General features: G+C 43.6%; 1 protein-coding gene across 11 annotated transcripts in view; it reads left to right on the forward strand.

The window, feature by feature from the left end:
• Nucleotides 1–12,612, forward strand: part of RFPL4B (ret finger protein like 4B) — an 82,480-nt gene extending 69,868 nt beyond the window's left edge. For 9 of the 11 annotated variants that reach the window (XM_086707630.1, XM_025925335.2, XM_086707627.1 and 6 more), the window contains 2 exons: nucleotides 10,752–10,878; nucleotides 11,076–12,612. In XM_086707630.1, coding sequence (XP_086563756.1) covers nucleotides 11,191–12,003 — 813 coding nt within the window. In that variant the 5' untranslated portion in view covers nucleotides 10,752–10,878; nucleotides 11,076–11,190 and the 3' untranslated portion in view covers nucleotides 12,004–12,612. Of the gene's footprint in view, nucleotides 1–5,135; nucleotides 6,357–10,751; nucleotides 10,879–11,075 lie in introns of those variants that run through there. The other 2 variants (XM_086707636.1, XM_086707635.1) reach the window with 2 other exon arrangements.
• Nucleotides 12,613–20,258: the final 7,646 nt, after the last annotated feature.

Genomic DNA, 20,258 nt, shown 5'->3' on the forward strand with positions numbered 1-20,258 from the left:
ATTTGCATTTATTGCTAATATTCATAAAACTTCCCACAAGCGCAAGGAAAGTGATGCCCATTGACTGGTTTCCTGCTGGCCATCATCAAGGCTAGGATCATGAATAATGAAGGCTGGGGCTGCAGTTCCCACAGAGACGCGGTAGATGGCAGTGTGCAACACAGATTCCTGAGCTTGTGACCTCCATAGCCGGGCAGATGACTGGGAAGAGATTGCATCTCTGGACCTGAATGTTGTTTTTTTCCAGCCCAGCCAGAGGAAGAGGTTGTCCTCCTAGGAAATGATGTCTCTGCATAAACTTGGTTTTGCTGAATCAGTAAACTGCAGTTCTTTTGAACTGCTCTGACCCCCAAGAATGTTAAGCTTCTTTAATTTAAGTCTGCAAAGAATCTGAACCTCAAAACTCTTCTTCAATGCATGGTGTAATCTTTTGGTTATACGATGTGCTGACCTTCCCATGCTTCATATTTTATTAATCCCTAAAACAAGATCATTCTGGGCAAGCTATAGATAAGCCCTCTGGACATTTCATAAGTACGTGCTGAGTACACTAGGACTTTGTGGTTTGACTTTTCAGCATCATGAGGAGCCTAATTTGAGCAGTCAGCGTCGACTGTGTTTTCTTTGGTTATTTTTAAAGCATTTATATATTTTTGCATATTCCCCCCAATAGAATGCTCATTTTTCAGTAGTCCCGAAAGGTACTTAAGGCAAGTAAAATTTCTGATTACGGAAGAGATAGGCATCGAGTTTTGTTGAAGATTTAGAAACTGTGATTACTTCGTTCATAAGCAAAGAAACCCTTTTTAATATGCTGCTCATTATTAAACACTAGCAAAGGAGACCTTAGTTGACATCAGTAACAGGTATTTTTAAAAAGGACATTTCCCTAGAATAGGAGCTCCTAGAGGAAAGGAGAAATGTTATATGTAAATCGTGTGCAGCACTTAATTACACTGAGATTTAATAATTTAAGTAGACATGCACCCATGCTCATACTTTCCTAACCTTTCCTTCTGTCTGGATTTGTGTCCTGGGACTGGGGGCTTTGCTCCGACCTCTGTCTTGCAGCGTGGGTGGCCTGCCTGGCCTTTCCCACCTGGACAAATATGCTACATCATATTTATTTTTCCAGATCTCTTTGTCCATTTAGATTTCAGACCTCCGCAGTCTCCCGGAACACCTAGCTTTGGCTTTTCCTGGCTTGACTTCCTCTGCCGGCACACAGGGCCCAGTGAGGCTGAAATGCTAGGTATTCTCAGAGTTGCCCCAGTGCACCGAAGGCCTTTGGATTATGGGATTATGTTGCTGATTGCAGGGGTCCCTTTCCTCAGTGGCTCCGAAATAATCTCTTTTGGGGATTGCTCTTCCCCTTCCTCTAGATGCTGGTGTTTCTCGGAGTTCTGCCCTAGGCCCTCCTTCCCCATACCGTACGGCTGTCGTGGGCAATGCCCCAGCTACCATTTACACGTACCGCGTAACACAAATCCCTTCCACGCCCATGTCTGTAGCCCAGATCCTTCTCCTGAGCTTCAGAACTGTAGATGTCTCACATTTATAGAGACACTTAGATGTCTTGCTATAGTAGGCGCATGGGGTAGAATAGTTAGTCCGTTATTTGGGGTAGGACAACATGAGTCAATCAATAAATTCACTACGAACTATCAGTCCACAATACTTGTTAGACACTTTATTGTGGAGAGTCCTAAATAATTGGAATTCTTTTAGGGTGAGAGGAGGGCTTGGTTAGAAAAGTAAAGCTACACGAATCACTTCCATTTGATTCACATAGGATAGATGAGTTGGCATTGCTTTCAAAGGTCTTTGATTTTGGGGTGCCTGAGTGGCTCAGTCGGTTAAGTGTCAGACTTCAGCTCAGGTCATGATCTCACGGTTTGTGGGTTCAAGCCTCGCATCGGGCTCCGTGCTGGCAGCTCAAGGCCTGGAGCCTGCTTCAGATTCTGCGTCTCCCCCTCTCTCTGCCCCTCCCATGCTCATGTTCTGTCTCTCAAACATAAGTAAACGTTAAAAAATAAAATAAAACTTCAAAGGTCTTCGATTTTAAGAAATAAACATTAAATGGCATGAGGGTTCTGAAAAGAGGATGTCCAAAAACAGACCAAATCTGTTGTCCTCTGTCATCTATATGTAGACGTGGTTAAAAAAGTATATGGGTGACTAACAGCCCATTATACACCACAGAGTGCCTTGTTTACTTCTCGACCTTACTTACCTTCTCATATATTTGTCTTACCTCCCTTCCTTATATTGTAACATATAAATTGTCAGCTGGGTCATTCCTGTGTTTTGGATCCCCTTAGTATTTAACAGAGTATCTTAAGCTAGTAGATACTCAATGGATGTTTGTGTGCAAGGCTTAAAGTGTTGCTGGCTCTTCTGAAGCAGGACAGTTGTCTTGCTTAGTTTATTTGGACCTACCTCATGACGATGGGCATCATGCTGCTAAGACACCGTGCTGTGTTTAAATGATAACGAATTGAACGATTGGACTGCATAATTCATCCTATGTTGTGTTCGCAGGACTGTGCTGACTTTGTTAATTAGTCATTACCATTTCTTGTTTGGCAGTGATACCATGCTAAAGAATTCACTAATAGAATTGTAGAAGACAAACAAACAAACAAACAGACAGACAAACAAAAACCTAAAAAGTTAATGCCCAGGCACTCAAGTAATAATAAGGTCATTTAGAAATATGTGTCACACCTCTCTCTTTAGTTAGGTGATAAACTATCAAAAACATGCAAACAAATGGCAGAAAATATCGACAGGATCCAGAATTTTCAATCCCTAGATCAGATCTGATGAGTTACTATGACGATCAAGACAGCACAGATTTATAGTTCCAGAAGCTAAAAGAATTAAATTAGTGGCTATTTTAATCGGACTTCAATTGTATTGGATTGTATGCATAAAATAGAGACATCACAAGATACTGATCTGAGCAGGATAGATGTTGATTTCGGTCTCATGTGAAAGATGACTAGAGGTAGGCCACCAGGGAGGCTTCGTAACAGTGAGGGCACTTGGCTTGATAGAGTCTTAAAGTCATCGTCTGTGAGCTTAAGATGATGACAGCAGGTGCCTTCCATAGAGCTACAAGAATTCCACGCTGGAAAACAGGTGAAGTCCTTAGAAAAATGCCTGCCAGAAAGCAAGTGCTCAGAGGGTGTGATTTATTCAATGTGAGGGAACCGCAGATGAGTCAAGCAACCGCATGAACAAATGGAGAACCAGCACTGGGGTCATGCATAAGGAAGGATGCAGGAGGGTAGTACAGGAGGATATAACAGGGGCTTCTGCACTGGCCTTGACCACACTCCCCTCTAGAACTGACCCCCCAGCTGTGTCTGAATGATGGGTGAATAGGCGTTGTCAGGGTGGCTAGATGAGGCTGGTTCCAGTTAGAGGGAACCGACTGTTCTGAATTGTGGAGGAGCACAGGGAAGGAATGAAAGAAGGATGTATGTCGACATTCGAGAGGATGAGGCTGGAGAGAGGGGCAGAGGCCAGGAAGCCATGGTAGGGGCTTTGGCGTGTCTCCGAAGAGATGGACAGCCACCAAAGAAGATGAACCCGTGGAGGAGGGCGTTACCAAGTCTGGATCGCTGCCTTGTTTCCTGGGCCGGACTGGTAGTCTCTGACCTCTGTGAGGCTGAGCAGCTGCAGGCAGGACTGCAGGCAGCTCGCCTTGATGTACCTCTACTCCCAGGACAGGGGTGGGGGGTGGGGGGTGAAACACAACTTGTTGTGAGAGATCTGCAGGCTCTATTTGATAATACATCGAGCGTCAGCTAATTAGGTGGAGAGGAAATTTATTTTGACTCCGACTTCCTCACCTCCACAAAAATATTTTGACAGTCCGAATCCGGAGGAGAAAACATATGGGTAATCTGAAAACACTTCTAGTTGGCTCTGGAAACCCCGAGAGAGCAACAGCTCGAGGGGCAGGGTCACATGTGTGTGTGCGCTCCGGCACACTCACCGCTCACTCACATTCACACTGTCTCCCTCCAGCCTTTGCTCAGCATCTGGGACCTTCGAGCTGGGGGGAGGGTGGGCCCATTTGGGGTCACTAAGCGCTACTCCTTTTTTTTTTTTTTTTTTTTTTTTTGAGGGTGGGTGGCCTAAGGTCATTGACACATAGAGACCCAAGTTAGAGCTTGTTCTTTTCACAGGTAATTTGCGGCAGATAAAGACCTCTGTTGCCAGTTCTTATACAGAAAGGAACACACGTCGTGAATAAACCACATGAACATTCCCTTTTTTTCCTCCCAATTTTGGGCAAATAAATAAATCAATAAATGAAAACCCTTCAAAGGAACAAAAAACAAGAGGCCCATTAATAGGATGAGAGTAGAGGTTACATATCAAATATATAACTATGGAGTCCAACGGTCCCTTTTTGTAGTCTGTTTCTGAAAATTAGTGCGAAACTGGGACATTCTGCCCGCAGGTCTCCCCCCGCTTTAGGAAGGTTCATGTTACACCATTTTGCTTTTATAAAAGACCTACCTTAGTACCTGTCTTCGCTAACTGAAAGCAATGCAAAGAGAATTTGCACTTTGACCAAAAAAAAAAAAAAAAAAAAAATGTGGAAGTGAAGATAGCATTCAGCGTTTGTTTGACAGGAACCATTATACAGGCAGCGCGCGCTGGGGCAGCGGAGTGGCGCCACCAAGCGCCTCACCCAGGAATTACACCCAGCATCTCAGCGTCCAGCTGCCAGAGCTTTGAAACAGTGTGGTCGCATCTGGGCTTTTTCTTGTTTTATTTTCTGCATCCATTGGCAACATGTATCCTAAGGTATCCAAAATGCCTAAGAGGTTATTAAATGTTGAGTCTGGGGACACTCAAAAAAATGTCCATCTAAATCAATGGAGATTGTTGCTTCGCTTTTACACCATTTCAGCTTAGGGAAGTTTTCATAGGAACCTTCTACTTTTGGATGGTGGGGGAAACCTGTTCTCTAAAGTGCCACAAATATTCTCTTTATGGGGTTTGCCAGGTTTGTAATATAGGCTCCCTTTGAAGAGGAGAGTGTGGGAACTCTATTAGCAAATTCTGGCGACATTACTAATTCAGAGATGTGCCCTCCACCTTCTCCCATTTAGACAGACGGGTCCACTTTAATGTGACCAGGCAGCCAAGAGCCAGGGAGGATGAGGTTTGGCGAAAAGAGGAGGCTGCAAACCAGAGAAAGCCCAGCGCCAGCGGAAGGAAGCTCTCTGTGAAAAGCCGCCCCACTGTAGCTGCTGCCTTTTGAAAAATACAAACGGTGTTTGGAACGAATACATCATCTCCTTGCCGGGATCTTAGACTCCTGATCGGGCTGACTGTGCCCGGCTCCCCCATCAATGGCTGTATCTTATCTAACTAGCAAGTGTGAAAGTCGATTTCTTTTTTAATCAGGGAGCTATGGAAACAAGCTTATTTTGTGATTTAGTCTTAACTCACGGAAGCACTAATGATCATTAAAAATGACGCTAAAGCTTAAAAAAATACACACATTTTTGATCTGTTGTCACGAGGATGCTAAGATATTACACACAAGTGACTTCAAGTATTTTCAGCACTTGAACATGAAAAATGACATTTCTTACTAAATTCAGCATTACAGTAGTTATGAGGAATCTGGGAATTAAAGTATTTCTGGGAAAGATATATTTCTCCCAGCAGATAAAGTCTCAGCAACAGCCACAATTAGAGCGGGCTGAAAAATATAAACTCAGTGAGCAGTGATGCTTTTTGTGACAAATGGTCTGCTGAGGGCCTGATAGATGTTAGTGATAGAAAAAAAACCTGGTTTGGCATTGTTATTGCAGTTGAATAGTTTAAGAAGAAAAAAATGAAAAGAACCTTTCTATGATTGGGCAAGAAAGAAGAAAAACATTTCATATTTAGCTACATCATATGAATTAGTTCTGAGACTACAGAAGCCACACGAAAAAGACCGTTGGGTTCATCGTTGGGGTCTTTGGTGGCCAAGAAACTAAGATTTGGAGCTGCCGCTTGGAGTTATGAAATTGGTTGAGAAGCAGTGGACTTCTTTTTTCCAATTAAGTATCTGTGGGAAGCCAAATATTCTTTACAGGGTTCAACCAAAACAACGTATCGCGACAGATCAAGCAGATGCAGATGTGAGAAAGCAGCCGTATTTGTTGATTAGGAATTATAGAGGTTTTCAAACACGCAAAATAGTGACACTCTTCCACCTTAATTGTATTTTTTTGGTTGTTTTGGAAACTACTTATTGTCTATAAAGCCATGTCATTTATGTTACCATATAATAGTTTTGTTATTTTAAATGTGTTAAATAAATCTTTAGAAATGTTTGCAGTTTTCATGTGTAATACTGTAAACACGGAGAAGTATAATTTGTATAAACAGGAAGTTTTTGGGGATTTGCAGTTACGTTTAAGAGTGGAAAGGAGCTTATGATGAAACACTTTTAAAAATGTCAGACCCCCGCTATAGATATTTAACTCATGGAAATGGAGACAGAAACTGGGTAAAAAGAGAGAAAAATCTGGTCAATTGGCTTTGCAGCAAGAGCAGGAACGCTGAGGAACGGGAGGTTATTCAGAATGTGTGTATCTCAGGGAGAGGGTTTATTCTTACTTTCCCTCAACTACCGGAATTCATTGACCTTTCATCTCCCTTTTTTTTTGATTATTGTGTCATAGTTCTCCTTCATTATGACTTTTACTGCTTCTTCTACTTTAGTTTTTCTTTTAGAGAGTGTGAGTAGGAGAGATGGGCAGATGGAGAGAGGGAGAGAGAATATTTTTTTCTTTTTCAATGTTTATTTATTTATTTATTTATTTATTTAATTTTGAAAGAGAGAGAGAGAGACAGAGCAAGAGAGCTTGTGAGTGGGGGAGGGGCAGAGAGAGAAGGAGACACAGAATCCTAAGCAGGCTCCAGGCTCTGAGCTGTCAGCACAGAGCTTGCGGCGGGGGTGGAGGGGGGGCGGGGGCAGGGCTCGAACCCAGGGACCCCCAAATCATGACCTGAGCCAAAGTGGGACGCTTAACTGACTGAGCCACCCAGGCGCCCCAGAGAAAGAGTCTTAAGCAGACTCCATGCTCAGCGCAGAACTCAATGGGGGTTGGGGGGAGGGGGATGCATCCTACAGCCCTGGGATCATGACCTGAGCTGAAATCGACAGTCAGACGCTCAACAAACTGAGCCACCCACGCACGCTTCTTCTACTTCTTACATAAACGCTATATAATTTATTGTTTAAACTGGGACAGATTGGAAAGTAAAAGGGATGTTACTAATAATTATGGTGGGGTAACAGGCTTACCTGGTTGCTATCTCTCTCATCCTGTCCGATAACCGTCCCCGAAGAGCAGAATCACCGAGTCCAAGGATAGGGAAACTGTTCTAGAGCCTGTTCTCACTCAAAACAGTTTCAGAGATGATAACACCAATTATTACATTAGCCAAGACTTCATTAGATTTCAGCAGTGCGCTTCTGTATTTGATCTCCAAAATATTTTGTTTTTTAAAGTTGAGCTCTGAAATTAGAGAATCTCATTTGCATGGCAGTAGGTTTGTTAGTTTAACTCGGAGGATAACCGCTGGAAAATCTTGAATGTGACTTCAGACCAACATCTTGCGCGCGGAGGAGGGTTGCTTGAGTTTACTTGGTCAGGTTGAGATAATCCAATCTTTGGGGTGGAGACAATGACCCTGCGTGTGGGTGGAGACTATGTCATAGGAACTATATAAGGCCAGAATCTCTTGAGCTCAAACTCACTTTAGAGAGAAGCTAAGGCTAGGAGACGTGGAGGTGTAGACTTTGGACCTACGAGATGGCTGCAATTGTCTAAATCAGTGTAAGTAGTCTCTTCCCTCTGTGCTTTCCACTGTCCTATTTCTCTCTCTTTCGCTACGAGTTATCTTTTAAATGCTTTTATCTTTAGACTTCTGGAGTCAGTCTTATCCTGTGTCAGGGAACTTTTTCCACCTTCTACTCTAATATTGTCAGTTAAATTTTTACTTATTAACTTCAGGTGGTTTTTTTTTTATGCATAGAAGTGTTTTTTATTATTATTATTTGAATACATATATATATATTCTTAAAATTTATTTATTTTGAGAGAGAGAGAGAGCACAAACCGGGGAGGGGAAGAGAGAGAGGGAGAGAGAGAATCCCAAGCAGGCTCTGCCCTATCAGCACGGAGCCCGATTCAGGGCTTGGCCTGCAAACCTTGAGATCATGACCGGAGTTGCAGTCAGATGCTTAACCGACCGAGCCAGCCAGGTGCCCCCCCGCATACATGTATTTTTATGTGTTTTCAATGACAAATGTAGGTGTTTTAAAAGGGTTCCTTTTTATTTTCTAGCATTATTTCTTAAAGCTGTTTCTGGGTTTTTACTTAAATATATTTATCGATTTTTTTTTTTTTTTCCAAATGTTTACTTAAATTCCAGTTAGTTAACACACAGTGTCGTTTTAGTTTCAGGTTAGAGTTTAGTGATTCGTCCCTTACATACAACACTCAGTACTTATCACAAGTGCCTTCCTTAATCCCTATCGCCTGTTGAACCCATTCCCCTATCCACCTTCCCTCCAGCAACCCTCAGTTTGTTCTCTGTCACTGAGGGTCTGTTTCCTGGTTTTCCTCCCTCTCTTGTTTTACCCCTGTGTTCATTTGTTTTGTTGCCATTTGCAATGGCGTGATGTGGATGGAGCTAGAGAGTATTACACTAAGGGAAATAAGTCAGAGACAGACAAATACCATAGGATTTCCTTCAAATGTGGAGTTTAAGAATTGCTACTTTTAATAGCTGTATTATAATTAACAGAATTATTTCATTATCTTTATATGATTAGATTGTTTCTGATTGTTTGGAGTCATAGATAACACGGATAAGGACTTTTTACAAATGCAGTATTTTTTTTTTCTTTTGTTAATTTTTTTCTTGCATGTATTCCAAGGTGGGTCGGGCAAGCTCTTCTGGATTGTAAGCACCATATTCAATTTGCCTTAAAAAGTCAGGTTTTGGGGGGTTCCTGGGTGGCTCAGTTGGTCAAGCGTCCCACTTTGGCTCAGGTCATGATCTCACGGCCTGTGAGTTTGAGCCCCGCATCTGGCTCTGTGCTGACAGCTCAGAGCCTGGAGCCTGCTTCAGATTCTGTGCCTCTGTCTCTCTCTGCCCCTCTCCCACTTGTGCTCTGTCTCTCAAAACTAAACATTAAGGAAAAAAATTCAGGTTTTTGGAAAGTGTGATGGGGATTTAAAGAAGAGGTGTATCTCTTTTCTTTTATTAAAATTTTTTTTAACATTACTTATTTTTGAGAGACAAAGAGAGGCAGAGCATGAGCAGGGCAGGGGGAGAGAGAGAGGGAGACACAGAATCTGAAGCAGGCTCCAGGCTCTGAGCTGTTTGTTAGCAGAGAGCCTGACACGAGGCTCGAACTCTCAAACTTCGAGACCATGACCTGATCTGAAGTCGGATGCTCAACCGGCTGAGCCACCCAGCTGTTCCCCCCGCCCCACCCACTCTTTTTAACATTTATTTATTTATTTTGAGAGAGAGAGAGTGTATGTGTGTCTGTGAGCGTGATAACGCATGAGTGGGTGAGGGGCAAAGAGAGAGAGGGAGAGAGAGAATCCCAAGCAGGGTTCTGTTAGCTCTGTTATTGCAGAGCCCGTCATGGGGCTTGAGATCATGACCTGAGCTGTGAGATCATGACCTGTGAGATCATGACCTGAGCTGAAGTCAAGAGTCAGATGCTTAACCATCTGAGCTACCCAGGTGCCTCAGGAAGGAGCATATCTCTTGTCACTCAGCCAGGCCCAATCAGACTGGAATGCCATCCGGGAACTGGAAGACTTCCAAAGACTCCAAGTTCCTTGTGGGCAGATGTCCTGTCTATCGTTACGTATGTCTGTATCCCCAAAGTCTAGTGAAGGGTGGGAGCATGGAAAGTTCCTAGTAAGTATTTGTTGGATGAAGATGAGGAAACGTGTTCCAGGATGTTCTAGCAACCGAGTTTTTCTGAGCTAGCCTCAGGAGTGCCCATTCCTTCCTACTCTGTCCCTCTGTGGTAACAATGGCGTGGCTCATGTTTTTGTCTCTGATTCTGTTACTTCAGCCACGACTGACCGTGTGGTTTGTGAATTCTCAGGAAGAAGTTCTGTTAGTTATTATTCAGTATAGGCCCTTTTTCAAGAAGAGTCCTCCGTTCACACTGTCTCACCGGCACTGACTAGCCTTAAGCGGGGCTGTCTTTGGGTCAGGGGCCCAACTTGTTCCAAGCCCTCACTCAAAGTACGCAACCTTTGCAGGAAGGCCCAGGAGGTGTCTCTAGGAGTGAGCTCTGGGAGGGGTGAGCTCTGGGAGGAGCGAGAGGATGCTGTAACTGGAGGGCATCTTCCTTGTCAGGAACACCTTTTTGGCTTGTGTTCAGACATTTATTTTAGAGAAGTTCGTGACAATGGTTATGTTTTTATTCATACTCAAGCCTTATGAGTTTTCTAAGAGTGCTTCAAAGCATTTCATCTGAATGATACTTCATCCTTAAAATTGATTCTGTAATGGGTATCTCAACCATTTTGCAGTGGTTTTCTCTAGTTTTTTACTTACATATGGTAGTTTTCTTTGAAATACTGAGGGCTTCTTAGAGCCACTTTTCTGTGACCGCTTAAGTCGGATTGGCTTTATTTTTATAGTTGGATTTGGATATGCAAATTATTTTTCTTGAACTGCAGGTGACCTACAGAGATTAGAGGCAGAAGCTGGGCTCCCAGATCTTGCTAAAGGTCTCATTGCACTCAGCTCCCACAGAGAAGCTGTGGTCAGAGCAGAGAAGACTTCGTCTGGGCGTCTCCACGCAAGGTCAGCTGCCCCACCTGAAAAGATAATGTCCGCTGTCCTGTCTCTCTTTTGTGATCACCTAGCTTCTCTCAAAGATACATGGTTCCCTGTTTTTCTCACAGATAGTGCTTTTACTATGACTCTCTGGTGATTTAGTGCTGCTTTCCTGTATAAGCTGCAGGAAGATTTATACTATTTAATGTTTGTATTGGATTTAGGTACATCCTGATTATTGAAGAGCAGATTGTGTACTGAAGGCTCCCAATCGCTTTCAGAAGCTAATAAAGGGCGACTTCAGCTCAGTTCACTGCCAAGGAGTGACCTTCAGAGACCATGGCCCAGAGTCTGCAAGAGGAGGTGACCTGTCCGGTTTGTCTGGAAATTTTCTTAAGCCCCATTTTACTCCCCTGTGCACACATTTTCTGCTTTCATTGCGTGCAAAGATGGATGCTAGAACACAGGGATCTGAAATTGACCTGCCCCGTGTGTCGAGGGGTAAGTGACAGCCCCCCTTTGGAGGAATGGCAGATTGGAGCACTATCACTTCTGTTCACACAGCACAGTGCCCTACTGGAGAAAAGTCTGCACGTAAGCAATGAGTTGTTGAGGTTCCGGGAGGATATGACCCTGGATACAAGCACCGCCCACTCCTTCCTCATCCTCTCTGATGACCTCAAGAATGTTCGGTGTGGGAAGATCTGCCGCAACCCAGTGGAAGATCCCCAGAGGTTCACCCACCTGGCCTGTGTCCTGGGCACCCCATGCTTCTCCTCCGGCTGCCATTACTGGGAGGTCGAAGTGGGACAGGCGGAGGAGTGGACCCTGGGGATCTGCCAGGAATCAGTCGACAGAAAGAGAAAGGCCGGTTTCTCCTCCGAGCATGGCTTCTGGTTTATCAGCATGAAAGCAGGGACCATCTATACCAGCTCCTTCCCAGAAACCAGAATTCCTGCGAGCCCTGAACTTAGCCACGTAGGAATTTTTTTAGATGTCGAGATGGAAGAAATCAAGTTTTTTGATGTGAGAGGTAATGCCCTCATCTACACACACAGTCATCTCTCACGTGTGGAGCCTTTGCGTCCATTCTTCTGTCCCGAGCTGCCTAGAGAAAGTGACAGTGGTGCCTCCCTGAAACTCTGCTCATGAGAAACTCAGCACTTCCTAGAAGATTTCTCAGAGGTGAATGAGACCTTTGACTCGAGAAAGGGCAGAATGACCTAGAGAGAGACCATGTGTGTAGTAGAAAGGTTGTGCCGATTTTTGAAATAGATTTTGTAGACTTTGCAGCTGAATAGTTTTTGGGGTGCATTTTGTAGACTTCGTAGCTAAAGAACTATGGGGTCTTAGGGGGTGTTAGTAAGCACTCGAAGCCCCAGTTTTCCTAGTCTTCAAGTGGGGATCATTATATCTCTCAGCCAAATAGCTGTGATGATCAGAGACGATGCTGTGCATTTATTTTGTACTAAATACAAACGGGCCATTTCAGATTGGAAGTTAAATAAAATATTTTGTGGGTAGAGACAATGCCTTTTTCATTATTTTATGCCTTTTCTGCAATTCCTGATAATGATAGCTGTCTGGGAAAGAAGAAGGAAACAGCCAGCATGAGATATTTTGACATGAAGTTTCAGTGAGAGACAAAAGTACTGGGAAAGAACTACGTTTCTCATTTTTGTTTTCTCCCAAACACAGCTGCCGAAGTTTTCCTGAAAGACAAAACTTTGAGGTGTCTCCAGTTAATCGTGATTCACGTTTGTTCTAATGGGAATTGTCCTTTGCCCATTTCAAGGATTGGCCTCCCATGTGGTTGTCAAAGGGGTACGGTCTTACGGCAGGCACAGAGGTGCCAACAGGCTCAGACAATGTCAAGCTGTTAAGATCCCGAACCTTCTGGAGTAATGAAGGAACGGGGAATGAGGGAAATGAGTAATGAGGGAAACTTCGGCCCTTGAGAAGAGTAGACCCCTGGCCTTCCACCCACCGGGTGCATTTGTGCATGGGAAACCCTTCCTTCTGAGAGGAAAGGACACCTCCCCGCACGCCTGAACTTCAGGCCACTGCTGTTGCTGTGGGAATTCTTATCAACTACATTAAACTGCAGACAGATATTCACCAAAAACTGTTCTCCAGGTTGCTTCTGAATTCATTTTTTTAATGTTAGAATTTTAGAGGTTTTGCAGTTAACTCTCTGAGACGTTTGATGTTTTCCTGTTTGGTCGTGTTTGGTCCTCTCCTGTTCGGTCTGAAACTTGTGCCCCTCTCCCCAACACCGCACCCGCACTGTCTCAGATGGCGGTTTCTCATACCGGACGCTCAAGTGCTCGTGATGGCTCCTTTTCAAACCATTCAGGTCCTTTAGGGTTGTGGTTTTTTGGTTTTTTTTTTTTTCTAATTTACTTGAGTCAGCCACTTCTGAGGTGACATTTGCTTTGGAAGAGTTGTGTTGGGACATGTTCAGGAATCTGCTTTTGACCTCATTTCCAAAGAAACTGAGGATAGTCAGCTTCCTTCTCTTACCAACTCCACCAGAGTGGGAGGACAGTCCAGGTTTGGTATTTTCCCCCCTTATTTCCTTTTGATCCCTGTGATTTTATTAAGGGGTCTCCTTGCCCTTCTCTGACTCAGGGTCTGCATCCACCTTGATCCACCTTAACAGGTCCTGGTAATATGGAAACAAAAGTTTCCTGAAACGGTACTTATGAGCGATACACTATAATTTTCTCTTTTATTGTATTTGCTTTGAAAAAAAAAAATGCTGGGCTCACACACATTTGATTTCACAACTGGTCAACAGGTTGAGAGCTGTAGGTTGAAACCCCGGGATGGGCCCTAGGCTTCTAGTCCCTTCCTGTGTCCCAGAATGCCAAAGAAAGGGCAGCCCCAGTTTCCCTAAGACCTGAGGTGACAGCTTGTATTGTATTTGCCTATTTCAGGTTCTCTCAAAGACTGTTTGTTTTGAGGGACTTTCTGTCTCTTCCTCACAGAGGTTTAAGTTCCAAGTTCCCTTCATCCCAGCTGATGGACCTGAGTGATTTTTTTCTTCATCAATCATTAGGGGAAAATGCCAGTGGCCAATGATTGACCTGGTTCCTTTCTCCTGTCTGACGGAATATTGTGGCCCGGGGGAAACCTTGAGGGGAATGAGTCACAAGCTCATTCTGTTGTCAGTCAGTATTCACCCTTTGCAAAACATTTCACATATCCAACTTTTTTTTTTTAATGTTTATTTATTTATTCTTGAGAGAGGTTGAGAGTGAGCGCGCGTGCGAGAAAACACAAGCAGGGGAGGGGCAGAGAGAGAGGGAGACACAATCTAAAGCAGGCTCCAGGCTCTGAGCTGGCAGCACAGAGCCTGTCACTGGGTTCAAACTCACGGACCCTGAGATCATGACCTGAGATGAAGTCAGATGCTTAACCGACTGAGCCACCCAGGCACCCTGCATTTTGACTAGTCTTAGTAATAAAATGATTGTTTGCTATTACTTAGGGGTCCATACAAGAAAGCATCATGGTGTGCCCATCCCCCTCACCCATCTGTGTCAGGTACTTTCCTCCTTTTCCCACTCCTCAGCCAACCCCCCCCCCCCAACTCTTGAGAACCGTAGCATGGATACAAATGCATGTAGACAGTTTTTAAAGGTGCTGGGGTTAGAGGTGGTGTCACTTTGGGGAAAAGAACTCTGGCTGCCCCAAAAAGCAATAGCAGTATGGGAATACATTATAATTAGAAATCCTAATTAGCATAACAGGGTAGTATTAATTATGACCACCCTTCCCACCTCTCCTCCAAGAGCTTTCCACAAATTTCAGGCCTTCTCAGGCCTCAACCCATCCTGTCCCCATCTAGGATTCCTTCAAATTTTTTTTTTTTTTAACATTTATTTATTTTTGAGACAGAGACAGAGCATGAACGGGGGAGGGTCAGAGAGAGAGGGAGACACAGAATCTGAAACAGGCTCCAGGCTCTGAGCTGTCAGCACAGAGCCCAACGCGGGGCTTGAACTCACTGACCGCGAGATCATGACCTGAGCCAAAGTCGGCCGCTTAACCGACTGAGCCACCCAGGCGCCCCACAGGGTTCCTTTAAAAAGAGCCTCCCCACAGAAACTTATACTGGCATCATAACCCCTGCTCTTGTTCATATCTGCCTCTGCCTCTCCCACAATATCCGTATACAATGTTCTTTCCGCCACCGAAATCTTGGGTACGACTTGTTTGGGTCTGACTCGTTTGATATAACTGACCCGAACTCCAGGTTAAGTAGGAAAGGAGAACTAGAAAAATTGTGGAGATGCAAGAGAGAAGGTAGATGGGATCTGGGGGAGCTCCTCCCTCGGCTCATGGAGTCTGGGCAGCTCGGTCCTCCTGACCTGGGGTCAAAGGGAGCTTATGAGGAGACAGAGGAAAAACGACTACTCTTGAAGTCTTTATTTGGGAGGGATATTTGTCCCCCACAACTCCTAGAATGTAGTTGCTTTGCGTGGCTTTATTTGGCCACAAAGGTCCAGACGACCGAAGCTGGCCAGAGCCACGGTCCTCAGTCCTGTGTTCTCCTTACAGTCTGGAGAGGGACGTTCAAAAATCTCCATGCCCGAGAACACATCCCAAACCAATCAAATCAGAGTCTCTGGGGACGGGGCTCAGCAGGACTTTCCCAAGTTTTCTCGGTGATTGTAACGTGCCGTCAGGGTGGGGGATCGCTGGGCTAGAGCATCAGTTCCAAAACTTTATCGTGAACCAGAATCTCTCAGATGAGTTCAGAAGGTCTGGGTGGAGCCCAAGAATTTGCATTTGTAATACATTTCCAAGTGATGTTGGTGGGGACCATCTTTGAAACCAGTGGTGGAGAGGACACAGTGCATTTTGATTTTAATCTCTGTGTTAAATGAATCATCCGACGAATTACCTTTCAATTAATTAATTCGTTTAAAATTCATTCCATTTAAATTTAAGTTTAATTTTAACTCCTGCCTTTAAACAAACAAACAACCCTAGAACAATGAAGGGAAGAGAGGGAGGTTGATGGTTTTAGCAAGGATTAGATTAGTGTATTAACAAAACTCCTACAGTGCTATGGACATTCTTGCCTAATACCCCCCACCCTTCCCCACCCACATTTTTTACCACAAGATTGCTGTCATCAATTCTAATACCCTGACAATACCCAAAACTGTATGTAAAAATAACTGCTCACTACAGTGACCTAAGTCTGTGTTCCTTTTTTTAAAAAATTTTTTTAAATGTTTATTTTTTATTTTTGAGAGACAGAGAGACAGAACATGAGTGGGGAAGGGGCGGGGAGAGAGGGAGACCCAGAATCTGAAGCAGGCTCCAGGCTCTGAGCTACCAGCACAGAACCCGACTTGGGGTTGAACTCACGAGCCTTGAGATTATGACCTGAGCCCAAGTCAGATGTTTAACTGACTGAGCCACCCAGGCGCCCCCTAAGTCTGTGTTCTTAATATTTGGTTTTGGAACCCTTGGTAAGGAAAAGGCTCTCATTAAAGCCTTTCTGGGCTAGTTCCCCGAGCCCCTCCCTCCCCTGCCCCTCCCCCTGCCCCGCCCAAGAAAAAAATGGTATAATCTTCTGCTTCTTATGAGGTTACTGTCTTTGGACAACCTATAAATACTGGCTTGGAGTTTGGCAAAAGCTGGGCTTATTTTTCCTAGGTGACAGATTCTTCTGTGGTGCTACAATATGCATATAGCTGCCGCATGCAGCCTGGTTTCAGACTTCCTTGTGACAAGCTTCTAAGAACCTTCCCTAAGAGCCAGCCTCTCTGCCTACTTTTCAGGCTCTTCCTCCATCCTCTTGCTTCAAGTGCAGAGGCTACTCTCCTGGACCACAAGACTAAGGGGCAGTTTCAGCGCCCGTGAAGCCTGGACCTCGGAAGGCTGCAGAGACAGTCTGCTGGCCTTGAACACGTAACCCCGACATCATCGGTGTGATGCAAACATAAACAGCTTTCTGTGTTAAGCCACTGTTGTTTTTCTGTGTTCTCCTTGCAGTTGGACTTATTCCTGACTCATTTTCTAGCGTGCCAACATTGCTGTGACATGGGGTTGATTCTTGGGTGTTTTCTAGAGGACGCCCTTCCCCACATGCCTTTCTGGAGACCCATATAGCAGCCCCACAGTCTCCCTTTATTTTGTCTTGTGTTCCCTGGCTCCAGCCATTAGAACTTTGGTGAATCTTCCAGGATTTTGTATGCTCACAGCCTGCCCTCAGCTTCCTTCTCCTTCCCTTCTACGACCGATTTCAAAAACTAAAAGATGATGTGCAAAGTGTGCCTCAGCTTTCCCATTTAATAGAAAATTCCAAACATGCACAAAAACAGAGAAGAGTATAATGTACCCTCATTGGGTTTCAACAGTTGTCAACAAATGCCAGGCCTCCCCATTGGACTATTATTATTTTTTTAATTTTTTAATGTTTATTTTTGAGAGAGACAGAGCGTGAATGGGGGAGGAGCAGGGAGAGAGGGAGACACAGAATCAGAAGCAGGCTCCAGGCTTCAAGCTGTCAGCACAGAGCCCAACGTGGGGCTCGAACTCACGAGCCGTGAGATCATGACCTGAGCCGAAGTCGGACACCCAACCGACTGAGCCACCCAAGTGCCCCTCCACTGGATTATTTAAGAGCAAATCTCACATAGCATTTCATCCATAATTGCTCAATAAATATCTCTATGAGAGTTTCACTTCAAGTAGCCCCTGTTATCCTGGTCCAAGATTTATTTGCCTACATTTGGAGTCCCTGTGCTTTCTGTATCAGAATTTCCAACCTCAAAACAGGCAGGCACTTTTTTTCCCAGTCATTTTGTTAGGTGCTTAGGCAAGCAGGGCCTTCCTCCCCTCCAGCCCCCCAGCCCCAGCCACTATACCACTCCAATGCCTGTGTGGGGCACCTGCGAGCTGCCACGGTCACTAACATGTGGCTTGTTTTCAGGGGGACCAATGATTTTAAAGTTCCAACTGCCAGATTTATATCCATCAGAGATATTTTTCCCATCCTGCTACTTGTTTTATATATATATATATATATATATATATATATATATATATATGATATATGTTATATATATGTTGTATATGTTATATATATGATATATGTTATATATGTTATATATATCATATATGCTATGTATGTTATATATATGTATAACATGTATATATGTATAACATGTATATATGTACATTCGTGTATATATGTATATATAACATATGTGTATGTGTTATATATATATGTATGTATTTTTAAATAAATGCACATGGTGCAATATTCAAAAAGGCACATAGTGAAACTGTCTCATGGCATTCTTGTCCCCATTCACCTCATTCTCCTCTAAAACAACTCATGTTGCCAGTTGCTTAGGGATTCCTCCAGAGGTATTCTATATGTGTTATGTACATATTTTATCTAAATGTTCATTTAGCACGTACCTTGTTTTGTTCCTTGCTTTTTTTCCCTTGAGAATATTTAAGGAGATTTATTTAAATGGTCTTTTCCCAGGACTCAGATAGTGGGAGTTCCTGTGCTGTGCAGATCAACTTAATCAGTCAATTTTGTGAAAAAAGTTCTCAATCAGGTTTCTAAGCAAAACGTGTCTTTACACTTTTCCAGGAAATCGTTGGAGTTTCTCACTCCAAAATGCATGACACTATGACTGCCATCAAAGAACTGCTAGAATGGCTAACTACCACAAAAAAAAACCCCAAAAAACAAAACAACAACAACAACAAAAAAGCCAAAAACAGACTGACCTCGTGCCCTGAATCTTTCAAGTAAGAAATAATTTTATTTTTCAAGTAGAGGTTGCTGAGAATAGTAAACAAAGCAGGAAGGTGGTAATAGCTTCTTAGCGAAAAAAGATGCTTCCCTGTACCAGGCTCAGAAAATCCAAACTGTTGTCAGAGCAGAAAGCCTAGATGGCACTGAGGATCCTGAGCGAGGCTTGTAAGCATAACAGGGTGCAGGTTTATCATAAAAGATGTTGATATTTTTATTTTAAAAAAGTTTTTACGCAAGTATAATTAGCACACAGTGTTATATTAGTTTCAGGTGGTTAATATAATGATTCATCAATTCTGTACATTTCTCAGTATCCATCACAATTAAGTGACGGGTATCACTTTATCTATTTCACCCATCCCTCCACCCGCCTCCCCTCTGGCAACCACCATAAAAGATGTTGATGTTTTTATTTATTTATGTATGTATTTATGTGTGTATTTCTTTATGTATTTATTTATGTATGTATTCTAAGTTTATTTATTTATTTTTGGAGAGAGAGAGTGCGTGCCTGCAGGTGCATAAGTGGGAGAGGGACAGAGAGAAAGAGAGAGAGAGAGAGACAGAACCCCGAGCAGGCTCCATGTCATTGCCTCAGAGCATGACGTGGGACTCGAACTCACAAACCATGAGATCACAACCTGAGCTGAGATCAAGAGTCAGATGCATAACTGACTAAGCCATCCAGGGGCCCCAAGATGTTGATATTTTTAAATCCTGGCCTGACTGGAGGATCCTCAAAAGAAGGCAGAAGAGGTGGGGCTTTTGGCTTGTTAATAGTTAGGCTAGGCTCACATACGGATACTCCAGACAGCTTGAGAAGAGGAATTTTGAACTGATTTATACAGATCATTCGAAAGGCGTGTCTACCCACTGTTTCTGTCAGCAAAGATTTAATCAAGATGATGAACCAAAAGAATAGAACAGAGATCTTTCTTGCTCCCGATTAAAATGGACCAGAGTCCTGGAAAGCTGATTACTACAAGCTGTTCTGGAAGCTCTTTACTGTTATTACTAAAACAGTTTATTTACTTATTCATACATTTTATTGTGCATGAAAATTAGAATTTTTTTTCTTCAGAAATAGCACTTAATAAGTCCAATTATTCTTGAGAAAAAAATTTAATACAGGTTTTAGAAATCACAAATAGATTTTGCCAAACATATATTCTACTCAAGAGTACAAATACGTCTTACGAAGATTTTTTTTTTTAAATGTTTATTTATTTTTGAGAGAAAAAGAGAGAGAGAGAATGTGAATGGGCGGGAGGGTCAGAGAGAGAGGGAGACACAGAATCCCAAACAGGCTCTAGGTTCTGAGCTGTCAGCACAGAGCCCAACACGGGGCTCGAACTCACGAACCGTGAGATCATGACCTGAGCTGAAGTCGGACGTTTAAATTTTTTTTTTTTTTTTTATTTTCAACGATTACTTATTTTTGGGACAGAGAGAGACTGAGCATGAACGGGGGAGGGGCAGAGAGAGAGAGGGAGACACAGAATCGGAAACAGGCTCCAGGCTCTGAGCCATCAGCCCAGAGCCCGACGCGGGGCTCGAACTCCCGGACCGCGAGATCGTGACCTGGCTGAAGTCGGACGCTTAACCGACT

The sequence above is a fragment of the Puma concolor genome, chromosome B2, assembly GCF_028749965.1.
Source record: "Puma concolor isolate L17-30 chromosome B2, mPumCon1.1.hap2, whole genome shotgun sequence".
Classification (NCBI taxonomy): domain Eukaryota; kingdom Metazoa; phylum Chordata; class Mammalia; order Carnivora; family Felidae; genus Puma; species Puma concolor.